The 14,358-nt window shown below is 39.1% G+C and overlaps 1 protein-coding gene across 2 annotated transcripts in view; it reads right to left on the reverse strand.

The window, feature by feature from the left end:
• Positions 1-14,358, reverse strand: part of bbs9 (Bardet-Biedl syndrome 9) — a 203,721-nt gene that overhangs the window by 157,830 nt on the left and 31,533 nt on the right. For both annotated transcript variants that reach the window (XM_072460825.1, XM_072460824.1), the window contains exons 10-13: positions 10,594-10,775; positions 9,044-9,120; positions 8,909-8,962; positions 8,655-8,757 (exon numbers count right to left, since the gene is read on the reverse strand). In XM_072460825.1, coding sequence (XP_072316926.1) covers positions 8,655-8,757; positions 8,909-8,962; positions 9,044-9,120; positions 10,594-10,775 — 416 coding nt within the window. The remainder of the gene's footprint in view (positions 1-8,654; positions 8,758-8,908; positions 8,963-9,043; positions 9,121-10,593; positions 10,776-14,358) is intronic.

The following is a 14,358-nucleotide window of genomic DNA, read 5'->3' on the forward strand; positions in this document are numbered from 1 at the left end:
TTATTCTTGTTAATTTTGTGTTTTTCCCTATAGAGTGTATCGTAAAAGCAGCACTTTGTGACAATATCATACTGCTGCGCGCTGTCTGCAATAAAGTATTTAAAAGTATTTGTAAGAGCTGCATATGAATATTAACAATAAGCAAGGGTTAAATAGTGGCGCTATTCTGGTGTGTCAATAATGAGCCGACTTTGAAAGGGTTTATGTAAATGTAAGGAAAATAAAGTTTGCTGATTAAATGAAAATAAATCAAATAAATCAAATAGATAAAATAGATCAAATATGAGTTGGAAGAAGTTTCTGGGGAGGAGGAAGTCTGGGGGTCCCTGCTTAGACTGCTGCCCCCTGCGAATAAAATAAAATAAATAAAATAAATAAAATAAATAAAATAAATAAAATAAATAAAATAAATAAAATAAATAACACATTTAAATAATACATTTAAAAAGTTTATATATATCTATATATCTAGATATATATCTAGATATACAAACTTACTATTTTTGAGGCTTGAAATGCAGGCAATGGCAGTAAAATTGAGTTTTTAGTTCAGAGGTTATCTTCAAATCTTATTATTCACATACATCTTTACCAACTTTGCATTTGTCTTTTACAGTAACCAATCATTAATATTTGCCATAATTTGTGAAAACAAAGTCCAGCACAAAGACTTTGTAGTTTAGGTAAAGGCAAGTGATTGTTTTCTAGAATCAAAGTTTTTAAATAGGCAGTACTATTTTGGAGACAGGCTTTACAGTTGAAATTCTGTAACAATATCCGCTATTTAACAGACCTTTTAGGAGCATCACCTTTTCACAATTTCATAAAACAGCTGGAATGTACTTTGAGGAATTTTACCTAAAAGTTCCACACAGTAAAAATAGAAAGACAAAAATAAAATCATAACTGCAGTGGCATGAGAAGTCAGAGGAAGGTAGCTGGGGAAGGAGCGAACACGCGGGCAGGGCAGGCTGAGTGTGCGAGAACAAAGGAGGCAGTGTGCAGCGACTGGGGGATTGAGTCGCCATCTGAGACGAATAAAGACTTGAATAACAATAAAAGTCCAAATGGTGCTACCTCCTCTCCGCTTGCTCGTTCCTCCTGGCCCTCTGTGCCCATCACACATTACATGGCATGTGCGAACACAAAAACACAGTAGTTCCCACTTGTTTGCTTAGTAAAAATAATCTGTCGTGTTTTCATTTTTCAGAGAATTTAACTGGATGTGACGTTCACAATAAAACAGAAAGCCAGTTACTCATAATAAATGTGTGGAAGCAAATTGAGTTTTAGAATCAAAGACATGTGGCAAGATTAACTGGGAAACACAACAATGTCCTTGGTGATAAAGTAGCATTTTTTCCGATATACAAGTCAACTTGAGTGCGTTTTCTGCTCTATTAGGAAATAGTTTAAACAAATTACAAGCAGATTTTGAATGAACTCACCATGTTACTGTTCACCATACAGAGTGCAATTCTATGGACAATTTTATGATAAAATGTTATTACTAAAATCATTCAAATAACAGCTGACATTGTAAGAAAGACTGATATATTGTGAGGAAACGGTTAAATGTTAAATGAGTTAATTCAATTAGAATAAATTATAGCACACGTTTCTTCCTCTATCCTCAATTACAATTTCCAATTTTGTCATTCCAATTGATTCATGAACACTTAGAAGCTTTACATGACCTTAAAAGGGGAAACTAACAATTATCTTCTTCCTGAAGTCCACACTTCACAGTGATTGGTTAAATCTACCAAATCACTATGTAAATACCTCCTATTCCGCTGTCACTAAAACTGACAGTTTGGGCATTGTTCTGATCCTGCTGTATATATATTTAAATCACTTTTATTCTACACATATGATATACTTTTTGATTATTACTATTACAATTCTATTATTATTCTTATTATTCTTATTATTCTTATTATTATACACTGTTTTATGTTGCACCAAGTTCATAGTTTGTGAATTGTTCACTGACAATGGCAAAAAAACTGATTTGGATTCCAAAACATAACTTTTAATATTGCTTCAGGTTGAACCCTGGAATCTGTGTACACACAAAAAAAAGGTTTTGTGGGGGTTCAGATTAGTTTCTGCTTCTCCTTAGATGTTTTCTCTGCTTGATGCCAATGGTTTGACCCTTCTCAAACAAACCATGGCCACGGGAATAATAGAGATTTTTTTGCCGAACTCTGTACCTTTTTTTTAAAATGCGCATTCACCCCCCACCCCCCTGTTCTTTCCAAGAAGCTGGCTACCATCAAACCTTGTGTGTGAGCACCCAACAGCCCCGCTGCTACACGTGTGGATCGCATCGCATCTCTCGTCTCCGCAGATTTCTGTCTCTTCTGATCAGCTTGAACTCAGTCTTTCTCTGTCGTCATTTTTGTACTGTACAATGAAGGAACTCGCTAAACACACACCGGCATATCAACCATGCATGCGCAGCCAGGGAAAGATGCTGCTATCCTGGGAACGAGGCTGCAGGTGTGCAGTAGGACGCAGGGAATTATTGACATAAGGGAGAACTACTCGGCTGTCCACGCCACAAGGAAATGAGACTCAGATTGCGCGCCAAAAATCTTCTATTATTCCTTAAAGAAATTAGAAGCCACTCACTGCATCAGTTGGGTTTAAATACTACGTTGTAGCTGAAAGATCATCACCCATGTAGTAGTTATCCAGTAGGAGGAGACGATCTATTGTATTTGTTTAGTTGAATCCAAGAGGTGAAATATTTTTTGGGACAGACAGTGTATATTTGAACTAAACCTTGCACAAACAAAGATTTTTTTAGACAAAACAAAATCCATGTTTATTTTAAACCAGGCAACACCTTCAGACAAAAACTGGTTCACCCAAAGGATAAGATGCCGTCACAAAAAAAGAGCAATGTAGTGTGTTCAATCCAATGCAGTGAAGAAAGTTGTAAAGAGCAGTATATAGGTGAGACTAAACAGCCACTTCACAAGAGGCTTTATCAGCACAGAAGGCACACAAATTCAGGACCCCAGAGCGCCGTGCATCTTCATCTTGGAGCCACAAAGCACTCCTTTGAAGACAGTGAGGTGAAGATTCTTAGCAGGAGAAGAAATGGTTTGAAAGAGGAGTTAAGGAGGCCATTTTTGTTTAAAAATATAATCCCTCTTTAAACAGGAATGGAGGTTTAAGGTTCAATTTACCGGCCATTTACAATAGTGTTTCGAAGCCATGGGGCGGGAGACGCCTTGGCCAGGGAGCGAAAGTCAGGTTACAATAGGATTTGATAGCCCATTAAAGGGCTGTTAGGAAACAAAGAAGAGTTTCAAGCAAAACTGTAAACAGCCATTCTCAGGAGGTTCTGCCCGTTGGGCACGGCCTACTCAGAGTAGGATAAATGTCTGAGTTTTCAGACTCGATTCGCAGATTGAAAATTACTCTTGGATGAGAGTCGAAACATTCCAGAAGACTAAAACTGAATATTTTTCTACAATGGACGAATAAGGGATTACACCGTGTTTTGCACAAACATGGGATTTTTATGCAGACGATAACACAAAAACATGGGAATGGTTCTTTCTATATTAGGAGTCCAGACTGTGATTCTATCGCAAATTATTTATTTCTAAAGTAGACCCATTTCTTTTTGTCCAATATTTGGTATCAAATGTTAACATGTGAAGATCATAATTTTGCATTTTGTACATGGCAATATTAATCTAAAACTACTTAATAATATAAACAGCATTCACTTACTGTTTGAAACTGCAGAACAGCCTGTAGCAAGCAGAACATTTTCATTTGCAACACAACATTGTATCTAGCATATTAGCTTTTGACCAGCCATTCTGACACAATAAAAGTTTTTGTTGTATTCTTGACGATTTACAGATGACTACACGCCCTCAACTCTGACTCACAATTCACATCTGCATAAATACTTAAGACTAGGCGTAATTCCATGTACAACATAGCCACATCCTCTTCCATCCATTACCACAGATGCCATTTTCTCAAAATAATTTCTACAAAAAACATAACTTAAAAGTATCCAATTTTAGCTTATACATCCAGCACATGGGCTTGATTAATTACTTTTTTCCTCAAAAAGTCCAATCTTATGCGTGGATATGGTAAATCTGGCTGTGGATGGGGTCATACGACGGTTAGACAGTTTTTACAGAGCATTTAGGGACGTGGTTGGAGTACCAAATTGAAATGCAAAGTTGATGAATGAAAATGTAACTGCTTGTACCATTGCCACATAGTTTTGATTTAAAAAAAACTTGCTGAATGAATGAAATCACTATTATGATACTTTGTCATTGACTTTGTGCTAAAACATGTGCTTGCAATCTTCCCTATGGTTAAATATAGAAGTGTTTCCATAACTCATAATATCTTGCGGTGATAGTTATTAAATAAATGGTGGAATTGCGCAGATGTTAATACGTTTCATGTGAAAGTGACCGCTAACTAAACTTGTCTAAACAAAGGCCCTGTTTGGTGGTGCAAACGTGACAGTGCAGTGACTCACAGTCTCACATCTTCAAAATAAACAGTAGAACGTGCCAACAACCAGAATGGACGGACCCGGAATGGTTTTCTGCATTTTCGCTCTGTTCCTCAATTCAGATTTTTTGATTGGGATCAGTTTTTTTTAAACATTGAGGTCTTCTACTTTCAGTTGAAGCAAAATTAGAAACATGACATTTAGTTTGAAGTAAGTAGAGATTTTAGATTGGCTATGGGTGAATTAGGAAGTGAATTTGAATGTTTGCCGTAAAGTAAATATTCTAATGGCAGCGATATTTGCAGCAGTAGGGCTGTAGTACAGTAAAGAAACTCAAACGCAAACAAATATGCATAGATAATTACTTGTAAAACAACAGTAAACTCATGATTCACTCCCAAAACTCCAGCTCTCTCCATGCCTTCTCATTTCTGCCGTTTCTTCTGTCCATATACCCATTTTTTATCTCTTAAATATTTGGTCGACTAAACGACTTGAAGTGCATATGACAGGTTGGACTACACTCTTCAGTAAAACAAAGGGAATATGATTATGTTTAAGATTTTCCCAAACATTTTGCCTTTTTTTCCCCTCCAATTTGGCCATTTTGGTGATGTTTATAATTGTACTTCCTGGTAGGACATGGCCAGCAAATGAAATATGTAGTGGTAATTAAACAAATGTTACTTTGCAACCAGATTGTAAACAACAGCAAAAATACATTTAAACCACACAGTTATGATTTGACAACTAACAACATGTTTATTGTATTAAATGATAGTTCAAATGGTCATAAAAGATGTAAGATACGTGCAAATTTTCTCTGAATTTTTGATGGAATAGCGCTTTTTGATGACATCACAGAGGTGGAGGGGTTCTGTTATAGAGCTCAGCTCTACTTCCTGTCATTTTAAACCTTAATTTGTCTGATTTTCTTCCCAAACTACAACTTGACTGATGAAACTATAATAATTATTTACCACAAGGACTATGTCATCAAACATCATAATTAGAAAAACATGAGAACCATGAGATAGACTTTAAGGACTATAGCCCTAAAGGTAGGGGGAATTAGAGGGAATTGTGATTATTTTCATAGTGGCTAGGCTTTAAGAACTGAAATTATGAGTAAAAAAGTATGATCACAATGTGTATTTCTCTTTTATGTTTTAAAAACAATAATGCAAAGTGATATTTAAGGCTTCAGATGTGTTACAGATGTGTTCCTGTATAAACTATTTTTTATGAGTAAGCTGAATTGGCAAAGCTCAATAATTATCACAACAGGTCAGCAACAGAAGGCCGTCTTAGTGGACATTTTATGACTTATTTGTGTGTATGCATTTCTTAAGACACATTTATTTTAATTGTAATTTTTCCATAGACCATGAGAGGAAGATGATGAGGGTCGCTGCAATATTTTTGGCCCAGGTAATATTGGACTTGCTTTTGATCTCGATAGATATTTTTATGGATATGGTTCAAACCAAATATAAAAATGAATAAATCTTCTTATATGCAAACATCTCACAACCACAAGTAGCCGATTAAAACAATATGATTCAGAATTCATACTTCTAAAACACAACAAAGTCATAAATGGAGTGAGCAATATAAACTCGCTCATAAAATCTAATCCAAACCATATGAAATATGAAATATTAACAAACGGAAGACATTTACAAGAAATGTTTGTGAGTTGTGGAATACTGTATGTACCATCCCGTTTTCATTAACAAGTGAAGAGGTCATGCAGTGTAAATGCATTCAGAAAAGAATCCGCTGTGGTGAAGAGCATTATGTTTTTGTGCATCAGCTCACAGTAAATCATGGCTTAGTCTGAGGCGCGCAGTGGTCAGCTCCATTTGAGGCTCTGAACAAATGGAGGTTTTCCCAAGCGACCAAAAATGCCGTTTGCATCTTGAAATCATAAATCCCAAATCCATAGACGTTCCTAGTCTAAAGTAGGGCCGACTCCTTAGTGTGATGGATGATACTTTCAACAAATACTGAGAACCTGAGAACCTGCTGCATGTATTGCTTAGGATGTTTTAGGAATGACAGACAATTGACAGAAATAATGCAATCAATATGGTTAGGGAAGTTTCTTGACCTATGTTGTCTACATTCTAAACCCCATTTGTGGCAGTCCCAGTACGATCACAAATTTTACAATAAAAATATATTCAGTCACATTGGCCTTGAAGTAAATGGTTCACATTATACAGACTATAAATTTGAACATACATAGTGAAAGCAGAGGTTAGAATATGATTTGCAGATAGAATAATAGTCAGGCCGTCAAGGAGCCAACAACTATACGTTTAGATCAGGGGTGCCCACACATTTTCGGCTCACAAGCTACTTTTATATTCAACAAAGCCCCAAGATCTACCTATAGATCTAAATTATCGTATAATTTAGAATTATTTTTATTGTCAATATTAAGCAGGTTTTTATTTTTGTTTAACCATAACTAGGCTATAGAATCACAATGTAGACTTTTAATAATAGTCCAATATTGTTTATCATAATACAAATGTGCAATGTAAAAAGGAGAGAGAAAATCTGCTATTTAACTAGACCATGGCAGAGAATTACAGAGTATTTTGAAAATAAAATATACTGGCCACAACTAGGCTAAATGGTAGAAGGTTGAGCTTAAGCAGCACTTCCTCTCTCCTCCTCCTGCTTTTTGCCTTGACTCTCTCCTCCTCCTCCTCCTCCTCCGCGCCGTGGCCCGCGCGACAGGTCTTTGGGATCGACCCTTACAGCCTCCGAGATCGACCGGTAGATCGGGATCAACGCATTGGGCACCCCTGGTTTAGATAGTTTGATGTTTGTAGGATGTGACATTATTCTTCGTTACAAATACTGAATATTGTGAGTGCTGCGTATTTGTTTTAAAGATTCTCCCCTCACATGGCCTATGTGAATCAATCACACGTCTGCGTAAAACTAGACCAAAAGACTATTTATTTAATTTATTATTTACATGTTTTTAGTCATAGGGCAAACCAGAGTATCTGTGGGAAACCTATGCAGACACAGGGAGAAGATGTAAACTCTACACAGAAAGGCCCTGCGCCACACGGGAATCAATGGCAGGACCTTCTTGCTGTCCTTCCATGCCGCCCAATACGTACTATGGTGTCAAACACTACATGGATTGGACCTGTATTTTGTGAAATTGTGAGATGTTGGGGATAAATAACATTTTAAAAATGGGAGTAATTATTTTTGCCTCTAAAAACGACAGACTTTATTTAAACAGTCAAAGATAAAATCTGATAATTTGATAGGCATTATCTTGTGTCTGGGGCACTCTTTCAGGAGCAGTGGGCCACAGTTATCTTTTTCATAGAGCAGAAAGGACAAATGAAGTCCGCGTAAGTTCACCTGGAAGACCTAACTCCATCAGCGTTGACCACCACGCCAGGGCACCTCTCCCCAGCCTCTAGCAACGCACCCAAGCCGGGCGTCGGATTCCTCCTTCACATGGAACTCCTCCAGGTTTCTACTTTTTCCAAAGGAGGTTTTTTGTGTTTTTTCCGGGCCGAGAAGGAGGGTCTAAGGACAAAGGACTCCCGGGACATCGCCCCTCGCACCTCCTCCCCATCCTCAATCAACGCACCCAAGTTACTCCTCCCCGTGGCACGGCGCACCCTCCTCTGCTCCCAATCAGCGCACAGGCGGTCTCATTTAAACCCTCAGGCAGTTAGCTCAGCCGCTTCAGACTGTACAGCTACCCACCACCTCCCATTCTCCTCCTCTGAATCCCTCTCATCCTAATCATCTTCTCTACCTTCTCACCATATCTACCACCACCAGTCTCAAGGCCCTGGGGGGAGATATCTAATTCAATTAGATTATGGAGTGCCCATAATCTGTCTTCCGCCGGGGTCTGAGCGCCAAATAACCTTCGTAATAAAGCTTGCTAAACGAGTCTCTCCAGGGTGAACTAACAGAATGGAAATTTTCAGCCTTTTTTCTTCACCCAAACGCTTTAGTCAAAAGGAGAAAGTACTGAGCTGTGTCCGAATTGTGAGTGCACTTCAGAGTGTACTAAAGAGCAGGGCTGTGTAATGAATGAGGGTGGACATGATGATAGCCATAGACTTGGACCATAAGAAGAGTGTCTTACTCATAGTGTCCAGGACAAAGTTGTTCTGAGTGACGGCCAGAGGAGGTTGTACTATCACATTCAGCCTGGGAACCTGGACCACACCAATGAACTTCAGCTTTAACTGGGACCACAAACAAACAGAAGCACCATAAATCAATTGCATGAGGCAAAAACTGTGAAAAAATATATTATGAATATATATATATATATATATATATATATATATATATATATATATATATATATATATATATATATATTCAGAAAATTACCTGTACAGTTACAGAGGGCACAGGTAACCCATCAATATCTTGTATATGAGCTTGCTAAAAAAAAAAAAAAAAATGGAGAAGCATTATTACAAAAAGTTACAACATTTGTGGATTTTGTGGAGTTACAATACTCACTGAGGGGTTATCCATGTTCTTTGATATAACAGCTGTCACAGTGAGGTCTTCCTGAGTGTCCGCTTTTGGCAGGATATCTGCAATGACATGTTTCACGTCACATGTTTCATGTTTTACAGCTAATATATGCTATATAAGGTGCTTCATGATCTTGTCAAATGTTCGAATGCACAGCATATTACAAAGCTTCAGTAAAGATCTTTTAATCCTGCAAAGGTTGTGTCTAGGTGTATGTACAGTATGTCTAGGTATATTATGGATGCCCCCCTCTGTGACCAGTGTGAACATTGTTCGCAATACGTCACAAAGAGACAGATGCTGCATTGTGAGGACAGTGTGAGCAACCAGGAAGGTTAGGTGGAAGTGACTGAAATAGGAATAAAAGAACTTGTCCAGGTGTGTTTTGAAGTACAGTTATTCATGAGTCCAAAGTGATGATATTTTGAGGACAGAAGCCGTGATCTCATCTGTTTGTTTAACATTGGGCTGTATCAACAAGTCTCAAAAGAAAGGCTTATTCTTCCGATATATCCACAGGATCAGGAAGGACCATCAGGAGGAACCATCAGGGGGAACCATGAGGAGGAACCATCAGGGGGAACCATCAGGAGGAACCATCAGGAGGGACCATCAGGAGGGACCATCAGGAGGGACCATCAGGAGGAACATCAGGAGGGACCATCAGGGGGAACCATCAGGGGGAACCATCAGGAGGGACCATTAGGCGGAACCATCAGGAGGACCATCAGAGGGAACCATCAAGAGGAACCATCAGGAGGGACCATCAGGGGGGACCATCAGGGGGAACCATCAGGGGGAACCATCAGGAGGGACCATCAGGAGGGACCATCAGGAGGGACCATCAGGGGGAACCATCAGGAGGGACCATTAGGCGGAACCATCAGGAGGACCATCAGGGGGAACCATCAAGAGGAACCATCAGGAGGGACCATCAGGGGGGACCATCAGGGGGAACCATCAGGGGGAACCATCAGGAGGGACCATCAGGAGGGACCATCAGGAGGACCATCAGGAGGGCCCAGTTGACTCCAAGAAATCCCTCCAGATTGTGCAGTGAGTACTTGTTTCAGGTAGCTAAGGAATATTTTAGGATCACACAAAGGCTATGTTCTTGAATGCTTTGAAAGCTTGTCCTTGCTGTGAACAAAACCCCAAACTTCTGCAACCCTTTCATTTTCAGTGAGATGTGCCATTTCATGATGAAGCATCATGATGAAGCATCATGACGAGTAGAGATAGGCTACAGCATACAGCGACGTCCTCAAAACGGCTATGACAACAAACAAGTCATGTGACTGAAATCAGTGACTAACATGGTTAAAAGTTAATTTATAGAATTTGCAAATATAAAAAGAGCGCCTAAAACTTGTACTTCTAAAATAACATAACAGTATACAATCTGGTTACATACATACAAAATAAATTCAAGTCACTTTGTGCACCTGACTTTATACATCACAGTTAAATTCAAAACACCAAATAATTTAAGTTAGCAATTGCTACATGAATGAGCACCTAGGTGAAACTACCTTGTGTCCGGGAGGCTTCCCTGATGTACTTCTGCAGTTGCTTCAGCTCAGCGTCCATCTGCTCGTAGTCCACATCACGGGCGTCGACTGTGGGCGTGGCATAGTAGGAGGGGTCGGTGCCCATGTAGGAGCACAGCAAGTGTCCTTCTGAACTCAACGAGACCATTACACCTTTCAGATCCCTGGGACACAAAACATGAAGGGAAGACGCCAAGAGGGAAAACTGAAATTTGAAAGTATCAAATAAAATATGCTTAAGATTTGCTTGCAAGTTAGCTTTCAGTACAATTTCTACGTTGCTTTGAGCTGCATTTAATCATCATTCAAGATTCTAGATCGTCATTACATGAATTTGTATTCTCAACAATATGAAAGGGACCTAAAATCCTTTGAAAATGATGTATGGTACACAATCTACAACGTGGTGTGTAAATGCAAGGCAAAGTTTATTTGTAGAACATCCGTTTTTAGACAAATTGTAATTTAAAGTGCTTTACATCTGCCAAGGACAACAAGAATGGACATCTCTGGAGGATACTTTTGGCAGCTTGGGAAAAGGCCATCACAAAAATATGGATGACAAATAAACCGACAATAAAGGTTTGGACCGACACCATAAATGACATACGGAAAATGGAAAAAAATCACATACGGACTGAACTTGGAAAAGGACAAATACAAATTGACATAAACTGGACAAAATGGGACTCAAATCTTGGACCTTGCTTTTTATTTTTATCTAGATGCACTAGTCTTCTTAAAAGAATCGTCTCAAATAAAATACACTTTGTTTTTTCTCTAGTCCCGCCCCTGTCTGTACCTTTATTTTTTGTTATTGTTTTTTTAATCGTTATTTGTGTATAATTTCTGATTGATCTGTGTTTTTAATTACATAGGAATCATCATCATACATACTTTGAAGTGTAGAAGGCCATTACAAAAAATAGACTCAAAATGCAAACAAGACAATCAAGGACTGAACACAAATTATCTGACGTGAAAAATGGAAACATTTACATTTGGACTTTTTCAAAGACTCTGGACTTGATGGGACTCATTTGTTGAGCCATAATTATTGTATTATCTAATGTCTTTATTTTGTTCTCTATGTGTTTAAATTTGGGGGGGAAATAGATGTATTAAAAATATGGGAGTGTCTGCAGTGCCGCGGCGCGCGGCCGAAACTGCCATGTTATTTTTGTGCCGGCCGCGTGCCGCGGCTCCTGAAACTGCGCCGCTATTTGACCACGTTTTAGCGCCGTTTTAGACCGCGCCGGGTTAAGGTTAGGGTTAGGGTTAGGGTTAGGGTTAGGGTTAAGGTTAAGGTTAGGGTTAGGGTTAAGGTTAGGGTTAAGGTTAGGGTTAAGGTTAGGGTTAGCCATGAGGCTATAACGGGCTATAAGGGAAATGCCGCGGTCCCTGAAACTGCGCGGCAATTTGACCGCCGCGGCTCTCCAGCCAAGGCCTAAAAATATTGTATTATTATAAAAATATAATAGTTATTTTTCACAATATTCCAAAAATGTGGAGATTATTTAAAAAATAAATTAAATGTTATTGATTTTTTTAAAGTTAATTTGAGGGTTAAGTTGATATGTGCTGTGCGAAGCAGAATGTTTTGCACTGACCAAACATCACACACTGAACTATGTGGATGGAGTCACTTCTGGCTAAACACACTTCTGTACCACGTCTCTCTCCTTTGTCTCACTATCACAAACTTCTCACAAAATGCAGCGAAGTGATTGGTTGATTGGTGTTAAGCGCACCATTTATTTTAGATTTAGATAATAACAGACACCACAACAGATTTCCCGCACAGATAAATTTTTTCTACAGCCGTGTTGTGACTGGCGCATGGGGCTGGCTGCACCGCTGCTCCCAGTGAGGGGATTACACAGTTAAGTCCAATGTTTTGTGTCAGAAGTTGGGCTCCGGACGAGATGAGAGAGCACTTGGGTCAGAATCCGGACTGGAGACCACCTTTTTGTTACCTAGGCCCAATCCAACTATTTTTTTCTTTTTTTTTTGCATTGCGGAAAGCAAAAATCTATATATCTATTTTGCATGCTTTCCAATATTGTGCAGCAAAACCCATTAGCGCCGCGGACAATATTAAACCGGACAGACACTAGCAGAATGTGAGGAAATGCTGAGTGATGCAATATGTTTAAAGTGAGAGCGGTCGTTAAGTGGTTCCAGATGTGTTATGGTTCCAGGCCAGTAGTGAGTCCATGATGGAGGGAGGGGAGGGTGGAGGGGGGCTCCCCAGACCCACACCTGCGCAGAGGGGTGTCCGCAGTCAGTGGCATAAAACCGTCACAGATAACGCACGCAATTCTATCCTTTTGCTAAATACAATAAATTGTCCACTTACAACCGGCAATAAAACCACTTCCCATCAATGAGAGAAGGCGTTTTTACACTAGAGGTGGTAATGGTTATAAACAAGGTTTCCATTGTATTCTGGGGGTCATTCACTAGGCCGTTCTGTTCACATTACAGCTTCCTACAGGGTAAGTGGGTTTGCTGGTTGATCATGTCAATTTTAGAGTTTAGTTCTTGTATGTCAGTAAGAAAAATATATGTTGAGGAATTGGGGAAATGATAGCAGTGGCAAACTGAAGCAAATATTGTGAATCTAACACAGTTTTCAAAACTTTTAGGATTAGATTTACTTAAAAATAATAATAATAAATATAAACACACACATACAATATAATTGCGGTTTTCTATCTGACAAGTATTTGTAATCTATCTTTTAATAATAGAATTTGGTTAATATCTTAAACGCATCCGGGAGAACCAACAAAAAAACTGAATTAGGCCTGAGAACTGACAACTAATAATGTATTAATAATGCACTGACAGATGCAAAATGCAAAATACTAAGGACTTATTGTAGGAGCCATTTGGACTGCCCTTCATATGTGAACCTCCAGCCCCTATGGGGCACTGTTGGGAAACTGTTGGGTGTGGAAACCCCAGGTATAAATAGGGCAGGAAATTGGCACCAGGTGTTTGAAGGTGCAGAGGTAAATTATTTTTGACCGTGTCTAATGTAGTTTCTTGTGTTATTGTGGCAAAGGTGAGCCAAATAAATTCATTTTGACTATTTCACTGGACTGGATTTTTGAATGCTTTGGTTTTGTACACCTTTAACAAGTAGTGGCTGTTTTGGCACTAGCCTCTATTATGCACAAACTTAACAAATGGCCAACAGTCCAAAATCCTAACTAGTGTAAAATGAAATATCTCCGGGTTCATATCCTTACATTGGCGTATGTATTGTGGACATCTGGCCTGGACTGATTAAAAAGAACATAAATTGGTGGTATGTTACCAGATATTAGCCGCGCTCCTTCCCATAAACAGACTTTACTTAGGCGGGCCGCCCAGGTATACCTTTGGCTGCCAAGGTATATTTGGCCGACCACTTTAGCGTGTCAAGCGTTTCCTATACATTGATTTATTTGTGACAGTCTGTGCTCCCTCTCTTTCACAGACGTATTGACAAGCGAACGGGTCGTGAAAATCCCCACCTCTTCACAGGCGCTCTGGATCTGATCACACATCACATGATCGGAGCCTGCTGTTAGCTATTCCCAGCAACGAGGACAGCTGAGTTTACAAATGGCAATTTTCAGGAACACCTTGCGCTAGTTTCCCCCCCCAAAACTGATGAATTCAAGGAAACGTTGAGTTGAATGTTATTATTAGGTCATATGTTAATATTGACGGATTCTACGCGTTTTGAGAAAGAAA

This window comes from Eucyclogobius newberryi, unplaced genomic scaffold, assembly GCF_026437365.1.
Source record: "Eucyclogobius newberryi isolate DKJ021-1_F unplaced genomic scaffold, fEucNew1.0.hap1 SCAF_3, whole genome shotgun sequence".
Taxonomy (NCBI): domain Eukaryota; kingdom Metazoa; phylum Chordata; class Actinopteri; order Gobiiformes; family Gobiidae; genus Eucyclogobius; species Eucyclogobius newberryi.